Genomic DNA, 25,441 nt, shown 5'->3' on the forward strand with positions numbered 1-25,441 from the left:
GCCACAGCGGACCCCAGGCTCCAATAAGCGGCGTCGACTACCGGGATACCGCAAGGAGGATAATCATTAAGAAATAAAATAAATGTGACGTATACGAATCTGGGACAACAACCCGCAGCTCTGCTACACTTGCGTTAGAGAGATACTTTCCGAGACTTATTTGAAGCCCGCATAGACATATTATAAGGACAAGTCGACAAATGGTTGCGGCGTCAAAATCGCTTTGATTGACGCCATGAGCGCTTATTTGTGTCGGAACTTGCGCAGTATAGTTAACCTTCGACCAGCTTCGTATGAAATATCTGTTGTCTAATGTGATGTTTGCGAATATTTCTACCATATTATTTATTTGCTTTGAGAGTGAAATCTAAAAGAAAGCTGCCAGAGTTCAAAACATATTGGAATTTCACCAACAACGATGTTCTATCCCATTTTAAGCACTTATTTCAGAACTCAACAATTAAAAATCTTTTGAGTTGTTGTTGCGAATATTTTGAATTTTCTGTGCAGTTTATCTACAGAAAGACGATTCAGCGTAAGTAAATCAAGAGTGGCACTTTAGCGGTCTGATATTCGCATCAATCTTGCCGGTTAAATTTATTCAGACTTGTTTATTCTCGAGTGGCTTCCTTGGATTGTCTATCACTCCGGTGTTTTAGATGATAAAATCAAACACGACACATGTAATGATGTAACAGAACAAGCGTCTAAGACGAGGAAAATGACTCGTTATTACATATAAAACTTACGGTGAATCAACTTATCCTTGACCAACTTTTTGGTGCATATTTCCTTTGGGATTTCATTGGATATTTTGACAAATAATATCTTTGAAGCTTTATCACATGTTTAGTCACGTCTTCACTCATAAAATTCACTGTTATTTGATGCAAAACAGGTTGAAAAAAACATATTTATCAACAAACTACGTTCACATGGACGAAATACTGACACTGACAGTTTTTCGACTGCGTAGCGTTCCGATATTATGTCTTGATTTCAACCACAGGTCATGAAAGTTGATAATGATTAGTAGTATACTTTCTGGATGTGTTTAATGTAGCATTTAGAAACAAAAATGATATTTTACTGCGTATTTGATCTACAAAACTAACTAAAACCCTTTAACAAAAAAAATATCTGCATACCTATACTAACCGCAATACATAACTCTTCGTCGCTAACTAGGTATCAATAAAATTATTCCTATATCACTTTGGAACACGTGCAGTCATGCAGATGTTACTATTGAGAAGCAAAAACGTACGTGCTGAGCTGTCTTGGACATTAATGCCTAAGGCGTACGACTTAGTAAACAAAACAGTTATGACCTTTTTCTTATGCATGTAATTTAGCGGCTATCCATTGTTACTTGTCGCTCTTTTGTAGCCGTTTTGTCGCTCTTTTGTCGCTCTTTTGTCGCTCAATTGTCGCTCAATTGTCGCTCAATTGTCGCTTTTTTGTCGCCAAATTCTGTCGCCATTTGAATCTATAAAAGGGTCGGAGGGAGCCGACGCGCGTCATTCTTAAAATATCTACAAGACTAACAGTGTCTCTGGCTTTCGTGTGTTACTGGTGAGTGAAGTTGTTCTGCTATTATTTCTCTGTTTGTTTTTACTTGGAAATTATTCTAAGTGATTGTAAACTTTGAAATTGTGTCTCTGTTTGATTGTGCGGGGACAATATCGTCGTACAGTTGAACCTAGACCTGTGGTGGAATTGCTTTACTGTCAGTTGTGGGGTTATTTTAGTGTTCTATTTATAGTGTAGTGTTACATTTAAATTAATGTGTATAGTGAAGTTTTCTGTGCTTTGTTTCTTGAGTGCCGTCAAGCAATACAAAGACTGGGTCGATGTATGGCTGGTGCTTGGAGATAAGTCTGTGTTTGGTTTTGTAGGGAGTAATTCTTGCAAAACTAAGCGTAGATTATAGCACGTAAAGGAAACTTCATTCGTTTGTTTAGTTGGTCGGTGAAATTGAATTTAGTAATTTTCCATGGGGTTATTTTGTGAAAGTTATAAGCCAGATCATTGTTTGTGACAGACTGTTGTCCGGCTAAGCGCTTTATACCTTGCGGCTGTTAAACATAAGGCGTTTAGGAGTCTTTTTGTTCCAAGTGGAGGGCTTGGGCGTCTTTATTTACTTACAAAAGGCGTACTTTCTCACCGGTCTCAAAGAGTCCAACTGTTAGATGGAAGTGAGGACTTTCACGATTGACGAAAGACATTAGGAGTAATCCTTGCTCACTGAAGTCGGCAGTATTTGAGGCTGGGGTCCTATATATATATATATTTATTTACTCGGTGCTCTAGTCCATGCTGGCGTTGGTCGCTGGGGATTTCGGTTGTGATCGATCCACATCTAAGTAAAGTTGATCGCAGCTGGGTCTCTTATGTGGCTGGTACTGGTGTGTCCTAGAATACTGGATATATACACGGATAGGGCGATCTACTCTCTGCTACCCTAGCCCGCGGGCAAAAGCAGAGGGGGGGATCTGACCGACACAAGCCTATAGGTTGCCTATCTCAGCTTCGCTGGCTGAACTGTACAGTTCTAGTAGGGATACACTTGTACATATTCTGAACACAAGATCTATGGTAAGTGAGGGTCTGTGTTTCAGATATGTTAGAGTAGGGAAAACAATAGGATTAGGGTAGAGTCACACACTATTTCTATGAAAGTAGAGTTCTGTTATGATTGGTCTTAAATTATAATTGGTCAACGTGTATTGTGGAGAAATAATTTAACTACTACTACTTATATGGTTTAAATGGACTTTAAATGTGGTGTTTACTATCTTAAAATATGTGGTAAAACTGGTAATTTATAAAAACTCTTATTACTTAATTTATTTGAGTGAAATTAATAATTGTGGTAGCAATTTCTGATTCTTCATGTAGCATCGAGCCAGTGAGTGTTGCTAACTAGTTTTTCAAGGTAAATTCTATCAAGTTGGTTAGGGAAACAAACTATTCTTTGGAATAAAAAGCATAGGTTTGTTATAGGGCCCAGTGGCATGCGAGCGCCGTCCACTGATGACAAGTCAAAAGCTTCAACGAGTTACTAGACTTATTTACTTCGTTCTCAGTGGTAGCAACTACTCGGAGCCTTGATGATACATTAGAAGGATCGAGAAGTTATGGTCTATTAGCAGTATTGGGGAAAAGGGGGGTTTAGCTAGGGGAAAAGGAACAAAATAAAAGGGGGGTTAGTTAGTAGATAGATAGCCCTTCTGGCTTGGCATAGGACTCTCAATAAAGCAGTTTGATTGAGATTAAGGATCCTATTCCGCAACGCAAGTTCGTACCCAAGCCAGGATCACTAATAGAGCGTAGCGGTTGTTTTCCAAAATAATTTTTAATATTTATTTCATGTATGTTTCACTCACTAACTTTTATTTTAAAATTTCTTCATTACGTCATTAATTTTCTCACATATAACTTTCTAGGCCTAAATCTGATAAAATACTCTTCTATAACACTATATTATTATGCTACAATAACCTTTATTCTTCTTTAAAATATAAATAAATAAAATTTTAAAAATTAGTCAAAAATACAGCTGATACTCATTAAAGGATCTAGGTTATCGCGGTTCACATCGAAGGGTTCTACTTATTCACGCTAGACGATCACAAGGCCAAATTTACGGGGTATATTTAAAGGGGGGTTAGCTATACTGTTGGTTAGTCAAGTAAGTAAGTAAATAAGTAAGGGGAAGCGGAGGTTTAGTTACAATGAGCAGACATCGTAAATTATTCTAGCAATTTCGGCACAGCATGGTAGAAAGGAGATTATATCAACATTTTCTAGGTTATCAAGATTATCAATTAAGGTCCATATTACTGTGATTAATCCTAATTAACTATTCCAGCTTAAGCTAGATTTGCTAGCACCGAAATTGTTAGAAAATTTATGATGTCTATTAAAGAGTCACAAAACTGTAATATATATTTCTGTATACATACGAGGGGTGATCCAAAAGTAATGATAATCAGTATGAAAGACACATAAAATGTTTAATAAAATAATTTATTTTTCTACGTAATCTCCTTCCAAGTCTACACACTTGGACCATCGTTTCTCCAGACTACGAATTCCTTTAAAAAAAAAATCTTTTTCTTGACCCTCCAAAAATGCCTCCACAGCGGCCATTACCTCGCCATCATTCAAAAATTTGTTGCCTCTAAGATCTTCCTTCAGCCGTGGAAAGAGATAAAAGTCGCTGGGGGCTAGGTCTGGCGAATATGGGGGTGTTCCAGCAATTCGAACCCTGAATCACGGATGGCAGCCATCGCAACACCGGCCTTGTGGGGCGGTGCGTTGTCCTGGTGAAACAGGATGCCAGCTCGAAGTTTACCCCGCCGCTTTTCTTTGATTGCCTCTCTCAATCTGCGTATTTGGTCAGCGTAGTAGGAGCCCGTAATAGTGGTTCCCTTTTCCAGGTATTCGATCATTATGACTCCCTCAGCATCCCAAAACACTGAAGCCATGACCTTACCAGCGGAGCTTGCTACCTTGAATTTCTTCGGTGTAGGGGACGACGCTCGCTTCCAGGTCATGGATTGCTGTTTGGTCTCAGGATCGAAATGATGGATCCAAGACTCGTCCATGGTTACAAACCGACGCAAAAATGTTTCGGGATCAGTTTGAAATTTTTCAAGATTAGACTTCGAAATCTCACAACGTATTTTCTTTTGTTCAGCCGTTAACATTCTAGGCACCCAACGAGCGGAGACTTTTTTCATATGTAATTCATCAGTTAAGATTCTTTGAATGCTGCCATACGAGATGCCTGTGAGCTCAACTAGATGCCTGATAGTCATCCTTCTATCTGTTAAAACGAGATCATTAATTTTTTTACGTTTTCTCCAGTAAGGGCGACAGATGGACGGCCTTCGCGGTGTTCATCTTGAGTGGATGTTCTTCCCAAGTTAAACTCCTTTGACCAGCGTGCCACTGTAGAATACGGCGGAGCGGACTCCCCCAGTGTTCCCACTAATTCAGCGTATATATCTTTAGTACACATTTTTTTCAAACAGAAGTATTTAATAACCGCTCTCACCTCAGTTTTCTCCATTTTTGCGATATTGTTCCGACTGCTCGTGAAAAAACAAATGCAACTCTCTGACAGATACATATTTTTTATTTTTATTTTTTTTTATTTACTAAGGAGTCTTTGTGGACAGTAACGGCATACCTATTTATTTTAATCCGATGCAAAAAGTATTCAGTTATCATTACTTTTGGATCACCCCTCGTATAAATGGAGTATGTACTTATTCTTGTACATTTTTATTGTAATTTGAAATAAGCTGATACCTATAAAATTCAAATTTCTAGATGAGACTCGATACTAGGACTAGGACATAAACTCACAGATGCTGTAAAGCAGGTACACTCAACACTTTTTGTGCCTAATTATTTAATATAGTGACGAAATTCGAAACGAAAATATTGAAAGAACAATGGATTCTACAATAAGTATATAAATGTACTTACATTGCTTAAATTATGCACAAAAGTAAGTAAAATAAGACTAAGTACATATTTTAGTTGTTTTTAGATTGCACATGTTCTTGTAGGTTTCATCCGATTTTATAATTCTCATAATGCTTGAAACGTTGCATTGCAGCAAAGTAAACAATAAAACTGAGTCAAATAAATCCAGGAAGCCGCGTAAGCCGTGGGATTGTGTTATCTCTTATATGTGCAACTTTGAAATCTGTAGGGCAAGCAACGTAGCTGGTTAATTCCACGAAATCTGCGCTGTCGTGTTGTTCTCGAGAGTTCTCGCGAAACGCGATAAATTTACCAACACACGTGACAATCCTGATAAATAACCTAACCCCGCTAAGCGGTAAACCTCGTACGAGTGACGCGAACATTGGTTTAGTTAGTGTCGCTTTTATTAAGTAAATCAAATTGTTTCCATTTTAATCCTGGGTTGATGTCCATTTTGCGGATTTAATTAGTGATAGTGGTAATTAATTAGTATTAAACCTAACAACAATATTAACTAAAAACCAGAACATGTTTACTAATAATTCATTTAATTTTAAAACATGGTAACATTTTGAATAACGTAAATAAAGCAAACATTTGAAGCAGTATCTTGTGTCTCGTCACCTACGTACATCGTCAACATCTGTGCCTGAAAATTTATGACTGCAATTTGCAGACACCACTTTTGGCACTTAGAAAGTTCGTTGTAACGTGAAGGATATGCAAGGTGTCGCTTATATAGGTGTGCTGCTTGGTAAACAATTCCGTGGCCAGTTTAAAACATAAGGTTATTTAAGTAGTTATACGAATACATGAATATTGTTGTTTAAAATGTCATTATTATAGGTAGTTGTAATTTCAGTTCAACTATACTTGTTAAGAAACGAGGAAATAGAGGGAAAGTCACCAAGATCGTTACGCTATAGTTCTCCTGAAGTTTCTAAAGCCCTAAATATATTTCCATCCCTTGCGTTCGTATGATAATGAAGAGCCCGCGGCGGTAATTGGCGACAGTCTCCTGATGGATCGCAGTCGCTTCCTTGTTTGCACACTACAATTATGTTTTGATGTGGAGTTAAAGTTTCATTGCTTTGACGCATGGGACTCGTGTTTGTCGTATCGATGGGTATACAAACATATATATGTCTATATAGCGGAGTTAAAACTTGACTCCCACACAACTGATAATCAACAAATAGGTGACTGAGGTAATTACTCAAAGCTCTTTAATAACTAATATAATCAGTGTTTTGGGTACATCGGACCAATATTGTATGGCAGGCACTTGATTACGCAGACTTTAATCAATATGATTTGTACAATAAAATTATTGACTGGCTGGCTGAGGTATTTTTATTTACAGATAGTTTAATATTAACTTTACAACAGTAAATACAATGCCTCGTCAGTGATGAAAGTTTGATCTATATAAATAGGAGTGTATTCATAATATTGCATTTCACGTTCCAAAAGGCCATATAGTAGTGGCGTAAGTTGCTGAGAGATGGGACAGTGGCCTCATAAAGCACTGGTCCTCTCTCCACTTATCTCTAGTACCTAAGTTAGTTATTTAAGATTAGTTTTAAGTTAACCATAGTTTTTAGGTTAAGTTATACGAGTACTAACAAAATATGGACCTTGTATGTCTGAAATAAATGCATTTTTCTTTTATTTTTTTTAAAGGAGATACTATGCATGTGCAAGATTTATTAGTAATTATAGTAACTTCTGAAGCATGAATGAAGACGCATTCACATTGTATTCAGAGACGTTACAGTGCGTTTACATTATCCGTCTAATAATTATGGAGGTAAATACCCGTCTGTCGTGCTTGCAAGTACCTATACTTGCGCTCAAGAGAGAAGCTTTCAGTGGATGCCTTATTCGCGAGATGACATTGAGCTTTGCGCAAGCTTTTTGATGCATACTTAAGCACAATAAAACGCTTGTAATAATGTAACTTCTAAAAGCATTTTCTATTTTGAGAGATAAAATATAACTTCTACCTACAACCCGTAGGAATACGAAAAAACAGGGCCCTTTTGTTTACGTATTTACATTGTAAACACGTCACGTCAATCAACAAAAAAACTCTTATAACTTGGTGAATAAAAATGAAATAAAGCCATTATGGGATAAAATTATCAACTCATTAACTCTAAGTATAACTCAAATATGTACGTATTTGGGGTATGTATGTACTGATGTCCATGCTGGGAGCCTCCTACAACCTCCTGGGGGTATTATAAATTATTTTATTATATTTTTTTATGACTGCGTACATTTTGAAACTTAATCCAAAAGTGAAAACAGTTTTACAAGGGTTAATCTGCCAAAGCGACTGATTGCCTACGAGTGGACCTTTGGGCTTTGACTCAAGTCCCTTGAGCCTTGTCGACTCTTTTGCTATGCAAAGGACTGTCTGAAATTACATCAAAATAAGTATGCTTTTCAGTTTTGCGACTGATTGGCACAAGATTCACCATTGAGGGAACATGAAAATAAGACATGATATGTCCATGAAATTAAATAGATAAAAAAATAACCAACTGTTTAGAATATATAACTTACTACTTATTCGAGTCGTATAATTTAAATTTATTTGTAATTTAACCTGTTTTATGTTTCCTTGTATAATAAATTGTCTCACTTAAAATAAATAATACTAATTATATGACTATCAACTAGGTTATGAAGCCAACGATTAGACTATAGTTTTCACTCATTAAACCGACTTGAGTAGGTGCATAGCATGTATGTACCTATACATGTATATATTAAAATTGTCTAAGCAGTAATTTTTCGGGCCCACACAGCGAGGCAAAGTCGTCGCGCAATAAATATCCAATGTAGACTTGCCTTAGCCGAGGCAGGTCGTTCGGTCGAGCAAAATGCACGCACTGCCTCAGTTGAGGCACGTCTACATGGCACGTTTACCGCGCGAGAAAATTGCCGCGCGGCGTGCCTCGCTCTGCGTGGACCCGGCTAATCATAAAATTATCCATCAGAATTTCCAAATTGGCTAAGATCGCAAGGTTGTACACAATGTACAGACGTTATTAGCTTCAAACGCGTGCTCTGCATTGTGCAAGTGGTTGACATAACGAGCGTCTCCGCCTCCAGCCTCATCTGCTAATGCACTGTATTTCAATTATTTTATTAACGTTTTCTCTCGAGTGTATTTCGTTTGCTCACTCATTCAATTAATGTAACATTCGCGTATTTGCGCCTGAGTAGGTCCAATTTAACGATTCATTACATTGAAAATGTTTTTCTTTATTCAATATAACTTGTAAATAAATATTATTGTAGGGCATTCTTAAACAGACTGACTGAGTCCTACGGTAAGCTCAAAACGGCTTGTCTGGTGTTTAAAATACTTAAACTAAGGTACAGCGGGGCAAATCTCGACTGGGGGGGGGGGGGCAAATGTAACTGGTCTATTTTTGCCATGTTTTACAATATTTGCATTATGCATATATGGTAGGCGTGTTCAGTGGATACACATAGAATTCAACATCATAGTGTAATAGGGGAAAAAATGTATTAGTTACAATGACCCCCCCCCCAAAGGAGATTAGCCCCGCTGTACCTTATAGACATATATTACTTCGTAAGATTATACTTCGCTAGCCTTTAAGTGCCCTGTGCGCGGCATTTTCCATTATGTGAAATTGTAGTAAATTTTCTAAAATAATAAAACATTTTTTTTTCTTTATTCGGAACTGTTACTAAACAATGATGTTTTTTGCCGCTATAAAAGTCATAAACCTTGTAGATCATAACAGGCTAATTGAAAATAGAAAATGGCTCCTAATAATGAATGAGTACGAGTACGTCTGCGGGAAGGATTCAATAAAATGACAAGCTCCATTAGAGGTAATGGATTGTCACAGTAATGCCGTTAATCATTGTCGCTCGTGGCCTAATTCTGGCCTAATGCTGGCCTCGAATAAATCTACTTTACATCACAATGGTGGTATATAAATGTGGGAATTTACGCATTGAATCCTTCCATCATACATTTCAGAGGTACACCAGAAGAGATACAATGATCAAGATATACTTAGATGCCTTAGATGGTGAGAAAAAAGTGTTTTGTTTGTCTAAAACTTAGTTTGAAATGGTTTATGACTAACAAAGTTCCAGTTTCCCTATAGGTATGAATAAAAAACACGCATATCAGATTGCATTTGTATGCACTATGTAGAAAGGCTTAGAACATCTTTACATCCTCGATCACGCGATCGTAGCGATACAATACGTATTTATACCGTACGACTAAGTATTTACGTAATTTCTTACGTATCTTTCGCATTCGGCGGTAACTGAAAAACGCTGTAACTGATTATGTTTAAAATAATTGAGGAAAAATTACTGGAAGATATTTGGTATATGTATGAAACGTCGTGAGGCTTCATATAACTGAGCAGTCGTCCTGCCAACCAACGTTCCAAAGCTGTTTCAAGCGCCAAGCATGTTCATTTGGGGTGAACATATTTCCTGCTCAGAACGTGGGAGGTGCAAGTGACAAATATGCCGGGTGTGCTAAGGTGAATTGCTTCTATCTACCTCCAGAGCTGTCATTTGCATCGCTGCCTTGTTACACTCGCCTCAGATTAACCAGTATAATTGGTCCTTTTGATTCATAACAGTTGATAATAGTCGGAGATCCATTAATTTTATTAGAAAAGCCTAAGCAACTGCCCGCCTGTGATTGGTAAGCGATCTGTTAACGTCCGTTTTCGGTCTGCTTTTGAGAGCCACACTGTAGATGTAACTCCTACAGCAACGTGTAACGTTTTTATGATTACACAACAAACATGTTTATGAATTTCCTCATGCTTCATTGGGTTGACAGATACATTTTTAGTATCAGCTATAGAACTAATTTAGGATACATATTTGCAAGGATAGTAATCTCCTATTGTATAAACATCTGAATTCAACAAAGTAACCATGAACTGGCGGTCAAAATTATAAATTTTTCAACATAATTTGGTTTTCGACATTCGGTTTCCCGTTTGAACTGCATTCGAAAATCAGGCATAAAATCATGACCAATCTTCAAGCATTGAATGCATCGCTCGCCACTTGTTTTATTCCGCTCATGTTGCAGCACTGACAAAGAGCATTGTGGCACACGAGCCTTTCGGAGGAAACAAGCCGGCGGCGTGTGACAGGGCACATTAGTCAGCAGACACTAGCGTTTCATAGCTGCCTCGGGCCGATATTCGGCGCGGGCTCGGGCCTCGGGCGGGTGTCGGGTTGATCTGCGAAGTGGTGTTGGCAGATGTAGGTCGACGGTTGAATTTAACAAAGCACGTACTTTATTGATGGCTTTTGGCGGTGCGAGACGAAACGCGTTTTAACGTATTCTATTTCATTGTTACAGGTAACATTATAGTACTTGTGTTTTTATGTACATATTTAAATGCATATACAATTATATAAATGTCATATAACAGTTAAGACAATACTGGAAATTTAAAAAAACTTCCCTGCATATATGTTATTCTTTATTCACTTGTTATGTTTAACCCGTTATGTTCTAGCGCGACTCTCTCTCTATGTATATGCTGCTGTAATATCATTAGGTATGCGGTGTTTTTACTTACCCGCATATTCATAAATGTACACTAAAGTTATCAAGCCGATAAAGTTCGTTTGTCCCTTTCCGACGTATCGGTGTGATAGAAAGGGATAAACGAACTTTATCGGCTTGATAACTTTAATGTACGTTTATGAATAAGGGGATTAGAATCTACATAAGTACGATTTGCTTTACGCACTTAGGTCCCACATTCAACTCGTGTAACAACTTTGTAGGAGCGTCATAAAAAGTTGTATAACCCATCCGGCACACGCGTGTGTAAAGCCCTAAATAACCCGAGATTGCAGATGCAGATGACAAATAGAGCTCGCGGGACTGTCACCTATTTAAACAAACTGATGGCATCGCCTCCGGGACTTTTAGGGCTAAACGCTGCCAACTCATAACTCCGCCCGGCCACAAAGGTTTATACTAACTTTGTAAATATATTAATTAATCTGTTAACATCTAAATTAAACCCAATTGTGCAATATTTGGTGCCAGTGATTATTTATGTATGTTGGACAAAGCGTAATATATACATTTATTGCTTGCTTAATAAACACAATTTTAATTGAAATGCAAGCTCGGATTAGTCAGCAATATAGTTACATAAGCTAACAGATTTATTTATAAACTTTGTGTTGCATTTGAACACTATGCAATTTATTGACAATGTTTGTTTTGGATAGCTTTAAATCCCCGGTAAAACTTTTCATATCAGCAAAATTCAGTTTTACGATTGAAACTTAATCCCACAGCGTATTAATTACTAAATATTGGTTACTATACAAATACATAGATAGATTCTTTAATATCCAATATACGAATGATAAGAACTCCGTTGGATGATGCACAAATGCCTAAAGAATCTTGGGCAGTATCTTTAAAGATTCTGAGTTATTTATGGTGACCTCGGCAATCGTTTCAAGAGTTCTTATGTGGTTCATCAGGCCAAACTTGCATGTAAATACTCTTTTCATTCAGTGCAGTTTGCAGTGCAGGATTGACCACAGCCGTATTGTACTTGTAGAGCTTAGATTTTTTTTATTAAGACATATATAATACATAAAACTATAACATTATAGTACAACACAAAATTGACTCTATCATTGTATAATATTAGTAAGCACACAACCTAAACACAATCCTCGTAAAACGTGAAGTCCAAACATTCAAGTTAAAAGTCCAGTTGACTTAGAAGATGCAATTACTACTTAAAAGTGTTAGTTTGATGATGATTCCTGGTTAAATAGTATCAATATACTTATATCAACCGGGATACCTAGACCGATTAGGTATACCTTTTTGCTTTTTGTCGAGCTCCCGATATTGCAATGAATATAGTTAAAGCTATGGTATCACCCATGTGTTGCCCTTGACCATGATGCATATTGTAACTGTTTCTAAATACCGAAAATACCGATGTAGTTTGACAATAAACAAAAAGGTAATTATGGTCTATATCCTAGTCTCGTGTTAGTTTAGTATCAACACTATCACCCAACAGCTGTGAGAGAGGAACGCTATCAAAAGTTCGAGTCCTAGTACTTCTAGTACACTAAATTACTTAGAGTTTTAGTTAATAATGAAATAGAGTTCAAACAAACAAAAACCTAGGCAGGTTATGTACAGATGGCAATGCACGAAGTGTTAGTATCACTATCCCCCAGCTTACTATTATCATGATCGGGGAGGGAAAGGCTATCAGAAGCGTCGGAGGCAAGTTCGAGTTCTAGCAGGGGCGGCTCACTCCGCGATCCTTTCACCGCGCTACAAGTACATGCCGGCGGCCGCGAGTTCGCGGTCCATTCACTGGCGACGACCTTCGCGCGGCGCAATAGAATTCAATGTCGACTGCACGCGTGCTGTCCGTTTGTTAATGTAGGTAAGAATTTAGAATGGCGGCGTTTTGTGAACATCAAAGGAGTGAGCCTTCTGTACTTGTACTATTATATATTCTGTGGTTCTAGTTAAAATAGGGTTGAAACAAACAAGTTAGAAACCCAGGTTGGGCACAGATGGCAATGCTCAAAGTGTTAGTGTCACTACCACCCAGCTTACCATTATCATGATCGGGGAGGGGGAGGCTATCAGAAGCGTCGGAGGCCAGTCCGAGCTCCGGCGACGCCGCTCCCAATAGGGCACTTAGCTCGTCGTGATCCCCATCTGACCAAATTAAAATATAATTTACAATGTTACTACAACTTAGTATATAAAACATATTGAAAATTTTACCCATTGTGTAGCTCAGTTATAAAAGTGTTTTTGGACTATTTTTTTTTTCAAAGTTGTCCACCCCACTTTTTTGTAGCATGGGTATTTTTTACGCGATTTATATTCAGAATCGCGAGGTCTTTCGATCCTGATAGGAGAAAAAAAATGTTCTAAGATTTTCATATACTTTTCAAACCTTCCATTCCGATACTGCCATATAAAATGTATGAAAAAATGGTAACGGAATGGAAAAAACCTTGGGACTTTTTTTTCTCCTATTAGGATTGAAAGAGTTCGCCATTCTGAGTGGAAACCACATTAAAATTTCCAAGTCCAATAAAAGTGGGGGAACAACTTTGAAAAAATAGCCCTTTTGAATATTTGAGATTTTCTGACAGAACTAATCAAATACCTACTTCAATTTTACATGTCAAAATTACATATTATGTATGTGTATAATAGCTATTCACAATGGACGCCAAAAGGGAGTGTGACACCTACGAGAAGTTTCAAGATACTAGTGCACCCTTGCACACACACACACACACACACACACACACACACACACACACACACAGACACAAACTTGCACACTTGCACATGTCAAAAGTATGAAAATGTTTATTGCAATTCAAAATTAATAATATTTTTGAAAAATTCTTATGATAATATCGTTTATCAAAAATGCATTAGAAGTGCCTACCTACTCTCGTTCAAAATGCTCAAATATACAATCCAGGTATGTAAGCATTTTTCATATTTATATTAAAATATTAAGCCTTATTAACCATAATAAGTACCAATAATATTTTAGAAATACTAAATAAGTTTCCTAAAACCAAACTTTGAACTCAGATAGGTATGTATTGTATAACAAGCGTAATATGTGAGTATTATGATTTGTACAATGTTGTTATTTTATTTACTCTCCGTACAGCCTGTTCAACTGTAAACAACTAATATCAACTGATCGAATAAACAATTTTCTTTACATCACTTTGCCTGGGAATTTATTCAATTAATTACTTAACGGGCTCAGTTACAAAGGTATTTGAAATATATATGGTTTGAAGTAGCTGTGATATTTTTTGTAATTTATATTTATATATTACAACATTAGGTTTTAAACTCAGGTTACAAGAAGCTCCAAAGAACTGTGATTAATTAGGCTGTAAAGTTTAGTAGTTTCGCTAATGTTAAGTCCAATGAGTGATGCGTCTAGTTCAGCTATATTGAAGGTTGTTTTGTTAAGTTTTTGTCAACAACAAAACACAAAAAAGTATACATACATATCAATCTTTATTTTTTATCCTACATTAGAAAAAATAAGTTTTAAATCATTTTAAATTTTAATTTCATTGTTTCTCACTATTTTCTAATCAGAAATACATCTAGTAATGATGTAACCATTGTTGTATTGTTTTGTTTTATTTTGTCTTAAAACTTTAAGTGCTTGTTACCAATTAGTAATTTTTACCTCTATTGTTTTTTGTTTTTCTTTTTATATGTAAGAAGTTATGATATTATTTTAATTGATACCTAAGTCTGGGACATCTTCTCCACGGGACAGGCATCTGCCTAGTGTGGAGGTCAGTTTAATTGTATACATGACTGTATTTTCTTGGAAATAAACAAAATTTATTTATTTTGCTTCCAGTAGATGTGAGTCATTCATTAAGTATTATAATTGTTATGGCTCATATCTACAGAGCATAACATAAACACAGAATATTTATGTACGTAAGTACTGTACGTACTGTTTACTAACATTCCTACTCGCGTTACACTAAACCAACATTTACGCTAATATCGCATATGCTTTTAAGCACGCATATTTACTACCCGGTCATGTTACACATTAAATATTGCTCCGTTATAAACAACTATTTCACCAGCGCAAACCAAACTCATCCCTTAATCCGCATAATTAATCACTTTTAATCTCATTGCTATGTCAAGGCAATCTATGTTTGCGCACATATGTATCCAGCATATATGTACGGCGATATTCTCTCTGTGCCCAGAAATGGTTGCCTTCAAAGCAATAGGGAATACTCCGTTGCATTCATAGAATCATGTTTCATAGTAAGGAGATTGGATTATATAGGTACGTAGGTGTATTCATAGAGGCAAGCGTAAGAACGAGCTCTATTTGAGTGGTTACTAATCGCATCAATGAGCTTCAAGGGGCAGGAAGGCTTACTAAAGTAGGGAACGAATGTTCGTTTTATTCCTTTAGGGAGGTTTGGTCACAAAATGGGTATTGCAAGGTTCTAAAAACGGCTTTTAACATATGGCGGGCAAGTCACGATATTAATTTAGAATATAATAGCTGTGTCTCTAATGTAATCCGGTAGGGTATGTGTATACAATAAATATCATATGTACCTATGTTGATTAAAAAATTAATAAGTTTCCATAGCAAAAAAATAATGAGGTTAGTGTGAGAGTAGAACTAGGTCAATTTGTGTATGATTGCCGTTGAGGTATATGTTACGTATTGCTCCATAATCGCAATCATGTATCGATGGTGATTGTGTCAAATTTATGTGGTTGTGTCGATGCAGTGTATACACACAAATATGAATAAATATCTATAAACTATATATTATATTTAAACAACTTGTTGTGTAAGTACTGTGCGATCCAAACCAACCTAGGTAAGATGTATGTACACAAATAACAAATATTACTCAGGAACTAGTGACTATGTTGATCTCACAAATACATGTTTACCAGGATTCGAACCCATGGCCATAGGCTTCGCAGGCTGCATCATAATCTACTATGCTAAACTGACCTTCAAACCAAATAGTGTTTATTCAGTGGTTTTTTATTACGTATCGGAGATCAACAAAAAATATTTTATTGTGCTATGTGATTTTTATTTTTCCAAATAAATCATATTCATTTATGAACTTTTTAAGGTAACGGCGGCTATCAACGCGGGTATCGAAATCGACGTCCATTACCGCCGCATTTGCAAATACGCATTTTATAGGCAAACCGACCAATTTCTTAAAAAAAGTTACTTACACAAAGGAAGCCTGTTTAGTTGACTAACGCACATATAGGCGATAGAGAGTGTGAATGAAAGAAGACGCTCGCTATTTGACAGTTTTTGCCACGGGGCCGCGAGAAGAGGTTGTGTCATACTGACGTGTGACGCTAAACATAAGTGAACTCCAATCTCATTTAGTAGTTTACATAATAATTATGGCAAACAGGTGAAAGTTATGCATTTCAAATTATTGTTTATAGTTTTCTACATGATTTCTGAGTACTTTTTACGTATTGTTTAGCCTGGAAATGTGTTTAAAGTGGAAATTAAAAGACAGCGGTGAAAGGCGCCATTTCGTGAGTAGATTCTATTACTGTGGTATACCACGGTAATAGTTAAAGTAGTGATATTAGTTCTTTTTGCTTTATTTTAAGTATATGTGATCAGTTATATAATGTCTTACAGTTGTTTCAATCTTGATCTATTCACGCTATCAAAGAACTATTTACGCGGTATGAAAATTATTCAACAAAACCTTAATTTTTAGCAAAAACTTCATGACTGATTTCGTAGTTTCTATGAAAACCGTTAATTTGTCAATTTTTTTAAACATTGACATAAAGTCTGATGCTTACTTACCAGTTATGTAAACTTGGTTTTAATATAAGGTTGCAATATTTTATTTTGATTTGTAATGAAAATACATCTGTATGACTTTGTTTTTATGGGTCGGAATTAGATTTTATAATACTCCAATTTATGCCTATTACCGATGGTACGATCAGATAACCCTCGGTAATAGAATATATAAGAATCTATTACCGATCCATGCAATATTTGTTTGGGTCGGTAATGGGTTCCTATAGAAGTATCTATTACCGAGCGACATATTAGTCTTGTATCAAAATATGACATTTAGTGTACCGTAAGTACAGATTTCTTAGGTGAAACTGAGTCTTCTGTGGGTATTCATAAAGGAGGATAGTATAGGTATATGTATTTGTCATAATTTGTATATTCAACCGTCGGTATTAAGCTCCGAATTTTGAGATGGGTTTCTATTTACCGATGGCAGAAAAACACTGTCATTCATACCCTCGGTAATGAAATCTCAATTCGCGTTAATAGAACTGCAACCTGTTCATTACCACGGTAATAGAAAATTTAGGTATGTTGGCTTCAATAATCATTTTATGACATATAATAAACTAAAATGATCCTAAAACTCTTCAAAACTAATAGTTCAATAAATACTCTTCCATAAAAAAAATATTTGTGGTCGTTAATGAGCTTTGATACCCTTAATTTTTTGGTATCTTTTGAAATCTGCCTAAGTACCACGTTAATAGGCGCCATTACCTTATTTTGATATTAAATGAAATAGTCTATATACAGGCATTGTAGGTATGTAAAGTTAAGATGGCGTCGTCAATGATATCCACGAGTACACTCGTAACCAAAATAAGGAAATGTCACCAGCGAGTGGTTACAAAAGCTTTCTTACTCTCCCGCTAAAGAGCTTGCGACTTTGAATCTCTATAAATTATTTATGACATTTGAGCAATTCCCTTGTTCGCTGCCGTGGCTCCTTCCTAATTATTTAAGACTCGAGTAGCTCTTTGGTGTGATCCTTGACTACCTATTAACGTAATACCAGTTTTACAGGATTTGCTTAATTGGAGGCTCAATTTAGAAATAGAATAGCTCACGGCGAGAGCGCAATAGATTATGCAATATTTTTATTTCTCAGTATTTATTTTCCTTCTTAGGCTAGGTATTTTACAATATGTATATAAAAATAAAATACAAAAACATTTAGAAAACAATATAAAAACATATAAACATATTATAAAAAACCTAACCTAGGGTGTCGCCAGCAGCGGGACAGGGCCCAAGCTGCCGGTGGTTAGGGCTGCAGAGAGAGGAACCGTCGGGCTATCCGCGCCGTGTCCAAGATCACCGCCTTCTGCATCTGGCCCACCTAGCGAGTCTCTTAAGATGTTGGTCGAGACTCTTCGCTATGAGACCGTTCGCTGAAACGACTATCGGAACAATGATCGTTGATTCAACATCCCACATGGCGGTTATCTCGTGAGCCAAGTCTAGGTACTTACTGGACTTGTCCTTCTCGGCTTTCACGAGATTCTCATCATGGGGGATGGTGATGTCAACGACCACTGCCTGGCGTTGCGGTCGATCTATTATCACAATGTCAGGCTTATTGGCTACAATAGTCTTGTCAGTAATAATAGATCGATCCCAATAGAGCGTGGCACGGCCATTTTCGAGAACTGGCGCAGGGTACGTAGCCGAATGGCACAAACGCTCACGAAACGAAACGCTCGTCTAGATAACTATCTCTATCGCTCTTGCGTATTAGCGTGACAGAGCCAGACTACCTTTCCCGGCGTTTCGTTTTCGTTTCGCGTCGCAGAAATGCCATTCGGCTACGGCACCAGGTATTGTTTATTATTATTAACGTGTAACCTATAAATGGAAATGTTTATTGATACATATTAGTACTATAAACACTTTGAAGCTGTTCAGTTGTCGATAAGGGTCATCTAATAATGGCAGCGATGTTACATAATACATTAATTGTTAAATTAATTTACGCTACCTATTTGTGACCTCGTACGAATATTTACAGAATGAACAAGCAGTGCTTATGTAGTACGAGTATTGTCGTCGTATTGACAAAAATAAACCTATGATAATTTTAATTAATGTACCTACCTAGAGACAATATGGATTGGATTTGGATTCGATCTCTATGGATCGAATTCATATTCTAAAAATGAAAAATTTGAATATGCCTCTCTGTTCTTTATTGAAGACGCGGATTAGTGTAATCGTTGGCTGTATAACTTTGTACAAGGCCAATATTAATTACAGCACGAGCCAACAAACCCCATCGCGCTGGTGAAGCCACTCTGCCAATTTATTCAGCTTAATTAAATGACAGTAAGTAAATAGCGGGTACAAATTGAAAGTGGTGCCGTATTGTGTTCGCCGAGCACTGCGAACAGCGACTGTGTGAGCCGTTAGCCAAACATACAATCGTTGATGCTCCACAGCGTATCGTGGTTATCTTTCTCTATCCCTCTTCCGTGTTGGTGCGACAAAATCAGTCGCGTATCGTCCGCCACGGAGCGCCAACGCTTATACTCTTGGCTACATGCTCTGTTCGACTTGCTGCCCAACTTTTAGGCAGTAAGTCAGCCCGAGCGCGATATTACTTCATTTGCAACTTTATGACCTCGCATTTCCCTTCGGCGGTCGCGCGAATGCCCCGCTTCTTCTCTTGGTTATTTTATGAAAAAACTCTCAGGCAGTTTCCTTAAAATTATTATCTCAAGAAGCCTCCCGTCCTTTGTCCCAGATATAGTGGCGAAAAATAAGCAGAGGAATACAAAAATAAGTGGCTGCTGGTGTACTTTTTGTCAAATAAAACATTGACGATATATTTAATTAGCTGTTCGTCTCTTTATTTCAGACAGATTGTTGACAATAACTTAAGAAGGGCGCGAACACAAATAACGGCAGAGAATAGATGTATGTAACGTTTGTTAGCCCGTACCGGCTTTGCTTGCGTTAGAAAGAGACAAAAACCGGCCAAGAGCGTGTCGGGCCACGTATTTTTCTCAAAAACTACTGAACCTATCAAGTTCAAAATAATTTTCCTAGAAAGTCTTTATAAAGTTCTACTTTTGTGATTTTTTTCATATTTTTTAAACATATGGTTCAAAAGTTAGAGGGGGGGGGCGCACTTTTTTTTCCTTTAGGAGCGATTATTTCCGAAAATATTAATATTATCAAAAAACGATCTTAGTAAACCCTTATTCATTTTTAAATACCTATCCAACAATATATCACACGTTGGGTTTGGAATGAAAAAAATATCAGCCCCCACTTTACATGTAGGGGGGGTACCCTAATAAAACATTTTTTCCCTTTTTTATTTTTGCACTTTGTTGGCGTGAATGATATACATATTGGTACCAAATTTCATCTTTCTAGTGCTTACGGTTACTGAGATTATCCGCGGACGGACGGACAGACAGACATGGCGAAACTATAAGGGTTCCTAGTTGACTACGGAACCCTAAAAAGTAGCCTATGTCACTCTCCATCCCCTCAACTATCTCTCCTTAAAAATCACGTCAAATCGTCGCTCCGTTTTGCCGTGAAAGACGAACAAACAGACACACACACTTTCCCATTTATAATATTAGTATGGATTGCAGGTATGCATTGCATGTATAGACAATAAAACTTTATATTATAGTGGAGTGTCGGATGAACTCTCGGAGTGGAGTAGCCTTTCAGTTACTTACCCCTCTGCCAAAAAACTTGAACAAATGTTCATAAAGTCACGTAAATACAATTTCACAATCGATTCATGCTCATTCACAGAATCGCCACGACACATATCACTGGTAATTAAAAATGCCCGCTTGTGCTGTGAACACTTGTAATAAGCGCTCAAATACCTCAAGTTTGCAAAAAGATGGCATAATATTCCATTTGTAAGTAATTTTAATATTGTTATATTACTGTTTTTATTATATAAATGATAATATTTTTGTCATACGTCATCGAATATCGATTTATGTGATCGAATGCAATCGATTTGAAATTTGTTGGTGGGTAGAAATTACGTCACGAACACTCCCCACGAGACTTCGATTTTTTGCTGTTTAAGAAGTTACCTAATGTGGTTTACAATAGGGTCGATATTTATATATCAATATATTCATAAAAAGACGCACTCCCCACGAGACTTCATTTATATATTTTGTAAGAATTAACCTAATTTCAATTAGAATAGAGCATATATTATAATAATATTGACAAGGATAATAAAATTGAAAATTAGAAAAATCATTTGACCGAGACTTTGTCGTAGAGATGTGGGCATGGTCGATGAAATACCAACTATCGATAAAAAAGTATGATTTGCAAACCTTGATCACACAATTCATTTGAAATATATTTGCAATTTTCCGAAAGAGAATGATTTGAGTTTTATTACATGTACTTAATAAACTTTACACTTTGAACCAGTATTGAAAACAGTTAATGAAGACTAAACCATTTCTAGTTTATTTATTTAACCAAGTTTGTCTATAATGATTTAGTACCACCAACCGCAGTAAACGTTGTTGATTAGTTTAGTTAGTCTGGAAAAATAAATTAATGTTTTGTCAAAATGTCAAATATTTCTTTACCTATTAATCCTATTATCCATCGCTAGTCCACCCGCGTGATACCTACTACCCAGGATTGTCATTAGTGAATCTTAATATGATTATAATAGTGCCAAACATTAAACAGATCTAGAAAAAACAACGACATCATTAAAATTATAATTTGCTTCATTAATTATTATCGACTTCAGTTATCGATGCCTGCCTCATCCCTATAGTTTGAGACACACACGTGCGCATTTAGTGTCCGTATACACTGTGTTTCTACGAAGTATTTCCATGTGTGATATGTCTGTGTGCATCATAATGAGCATGTGTTATTTTTTTATCATAATGTGCGTGTGTATTGACAATAATATTTTTTGCATTTGTGAGTACTCCTTTACATGTGTTATTTCCTCACCTCCCGCGAATCTTGGCAGAATTATTTGTACGTAGACGCAACATGAAGGCTACTCCAGTCTATATTTCCTCCGAGGATGAACTGCTATAATTCTTGACAATAATATTTCTAAAGCGGATATAAAATTACTGCATAATATACGAAAGTAGATAGTAAAAAGTTAAGCGTTTCATATTTTCCATCGGATGACTTTAATATAAAGTCCGTTCACATCTTTGTTTTGTGTCAGTATTAAAATGGTGATAAAACTGTGAGGTGGCCATAAAATTCCTAATTGTGCGGCGCGGCCTCACGTGAGGGTTGCCAGATCCTCGAAAATGATCCCTATACCCACCGGAGGATATATTTATTAAAGGTAATGATTTTGGGACTTTGGTCGAGAAAAGAAAAAAAATGAAACTAAAGTTTTTTTTTAACTAAAATAAATCATTCACAATCTTGAGGTACAATCTCAAGATTGTGAATGATGTTTACGGTATACTTTTATTTTCAAACACGTTAAATTGATGAATAACAAACTTTGTTATAGTTAACCATGTGTAGCTTTTACTTTCATACGTTTAACAATTTTTTATTATTTCCAAGCGACGCAGCAGAAACATATTTGTTGTTTCTGCAAAGTGGTTTTTGGGAGTTTTTTTATCGATAGTCGGAAGGACGAAAATCGGGAGAATGCCGGTAAATCTTGACCATCTGGCAACCCTTCACGTCTACGGGCTGCATCGAGCAACTTCATTGAAACTTGCCTCTTTATATAAACGTCAGCTATTTCAAATTAATGGTACTTCTTTTATGCGCAGTTCTTTATAAGCTTTAGAACTTCAACTTAAACGTTGCACTAAAATGGTGGTTGATGTCTTATTTTGCAAGTTTGTGTTCAAGCTGCACTTAGAAATCTTAGAATACTTACAAGCCAAATCAAGTTTTGATATTGGCTTGTATTATAACACTCTTAAGTCAATGGTGACAACACTATTGTGTTGTTACTTATTATTATGGATATTAAATATTATAGTCGTCGCCGTCGTTTTAATTGATTTGGGTAAAATATTAAAGTAAAATTATATTAGGTATACCCATAGCTTTTCAGCAATCTTTAATCAAGTGCTTGTGCTTGGATTAAGTTAAATATATCTTGTATTGCACTCACATTGCACTGAAGACATTCTAAAGCGTATTCTATTAGATATATTGTATTTTGTGTTAACTAAGTTAATTTTCCATAACTAATTTTCAATTTCATCCACACAATAACTAACTATTTACGTTTGTGAATAAACAGTACATTGGAAGCAAGTTTAAATTCCCCTTAAGCCCCAAGCAGAAGTTGGGATGTAGTTTTAATGCGTGTAAATGTACAGGCGATTTAGGCCCCAATATAAGGGAGTCGCCATCAAATATATCGGGGCGGGCAAAGTGCTCACAAATATCGGAACACGTATAGACGGTGTAACATGAGGAAACCGAGAGATTTTATTGGGTTGGTAAGAAAGTAATGAGCGATCGATTGAATTCCACATAAAATTTTTGAGAGAGTTCTAGAATCTTCTATGGTCGAAAGTATATAAGGGCGAGTCGCACAGTTTCTCGTCAGTCATTCACTAGCTGTCGCCGAGCCACTGTCACTAGCCGTGTAAGGAAGAAAATGGACGAATTAAAAGTGCATGTAAGGCATTGCTTACTATATGAATTTCAGTCTGGCCCTTCAGCCGCCGAAGCAGTGCGTAATATATGTCAGCGTGTTGCTCCTGAAGTTGTGTCTGAGGCCACGGCGAAACGATGGTTCCAGCGGTTTCGTAGTGGCGACTTTTCATTATCAGATCAACCTAAGTCTGGTCGACCGGTGAAGATTGATGTAGCCAAATTAAAAAAAACCTTAATTGAAGGAGATCCGAGGCTAACGAGTCGTACTCTTGCTACCGAGTTAGGCTGCTCTCATGTCACCATAGAAACACATTTACACGAGTTGGGAAAAAACTACAAATACAGTGTTTGGATACCGCACGAACTTGATAGAGATCAACTAAACCGCCGTGCCGATATCTGCATACAACTTCTGTCTTTTCGCCGCACATTCAACTGGTTGGACCATCTTATCACTGGAGATGAAAAATGGGTTTTATATATAAATCACACACGCAAACGTCAGTGGCTAGCTCCAAACGAAAAAGGAATAGAGGCACCAAAAACAGAGCCTCATCCGAAAAAAGTTATGCTGTCCGTTTGGTGGGATATTCATGGTATTATTCACTGGGAACTCCTACCAAGTGGAATGCCTGTTACCGCATCAGTATACTGTAATCAGCTTGAAAATTTAGGTAAACCAAAAAATCTGTCAGAATCGTCCACAGCATGCTAAAGTTTTTTTCTTACACGACAATGCTCGCCCACACATTGCAAAAGTGACTCGGCTAAAGCTATTGGAGCTAGGTTGGAAAGTGATACCTCATCCACCGTACTCTCCAGACTTGGCACCTACGGATTACGCATTGTTCAGATCGCTAAGCAATGCCTTGAATGAAAAAAAGTTCGATGATCAAGCCCATCTACGACAGTACATAGCTGAGTTTTTTTAATCTAACCCTAAGAACTTCTTCGCCGATGCTATTCATTCTTTACCAGAACGATGGAGACAAGTAGTAGATAACGAAGGCCGTTATATTTTTGATAAATGATTAAAATAATAAATTAAATAAAAATTACAATATTGGTTATGATTCGCTCATTACTTTCTTACCAACCCAATAATTACCTACGCATTTCTGACGGCAAACTAAAGATAAAATGTTATATGACGTCATGCAAATTACGCCAAAAAAAACATATATTTTTTGGGATTTTTTTTAGTTTTTTTTGGATGTACTTTCACACAAAAAGTAAATGTTCGTAAAACTGGCACTCAAAATGAATTTTTTTTTCTAAAAAAATACTTTTTTGCAATGAGACTCTAGTTACTTTTTGAAATCTATCAACGAGGATAGTTAATAGATTCTGTCCGATAACGGCCTCATCGACACTAAAATAGCGGTTTGTTCTGAGAATTAATAAGTAAGTAATTGTATTTTTTTTAACCCTTAATTTGGCAGTAACTCTGATGACATTAATTATCAAATTTTACTACATATATTGAACCTGTTTTTTAAAGCTTCCGAAAAATATTTAAAAAAATCTAGATTTATTAGTTTTGGAAAAAAAGTATGTCCGCCACAGCGGACTCTGCCAAATATTGGGATACATTAATATGTCCGCTGAGGCGGACATTGCCAAACATACGGTCATTTAAAATAAACAAGTATTTCATAACATATATTTATTTTAAAAATTTACAAATATAATAATTTTAAATGAAAATCAAATTGACACATATTTAAAGTCACTAATAAGTCAAATATCATTATATTGCCTTTTTTCCGACTTTTCGGCCAGTTTGCACTGGCCGTGGTCACGAAAACTGATGTGACAGTGATGTCTCAGCAAAATGTCGTCGAAGATGTAAACAACACAAAACTACC

At 36.6% G+C, this 25,441-nt stretch overlaps 1 protein-coding gene across 1 annotated transcript in view; it reads right to left on the minus strand.

The window, feature by feature from the left end:
• The window catches only part of LOC125232734 (mucin-12), a 321,469-nt gene that overhangs the window by 86,747 nt on the left and 209,281 nt on the right, over positions 1-25,441 (minus strand). The window contains exon 5 of the mRNA XM_048138493.1: positions 13,163-13,267. Within this exon, the coding sequence (XP_047994450.1) occupies positions 13,163-13,267 (105 nt within the window). The remainder of the gene's footprint in view (positions 1-13,162; positions 13,268-25,441) is intronic.

The sequence above is a fragment of the Leguminivora glycinivorella genome, chromosome 13 (genome assembly GCF_023078275.1).
Source record: "Leguminivora glycinivorella isolate SPB_JAAS2020 chromosome 13, LegGlyc_1.1, whole genome shotgun sequence".
Lineage (NCBI taxonomy): Eukaryota > Metazoa > Arthropoda > Insecta > Lepidoptera > Tortricidae > Leguminivora > Leguminivora glycinivorella.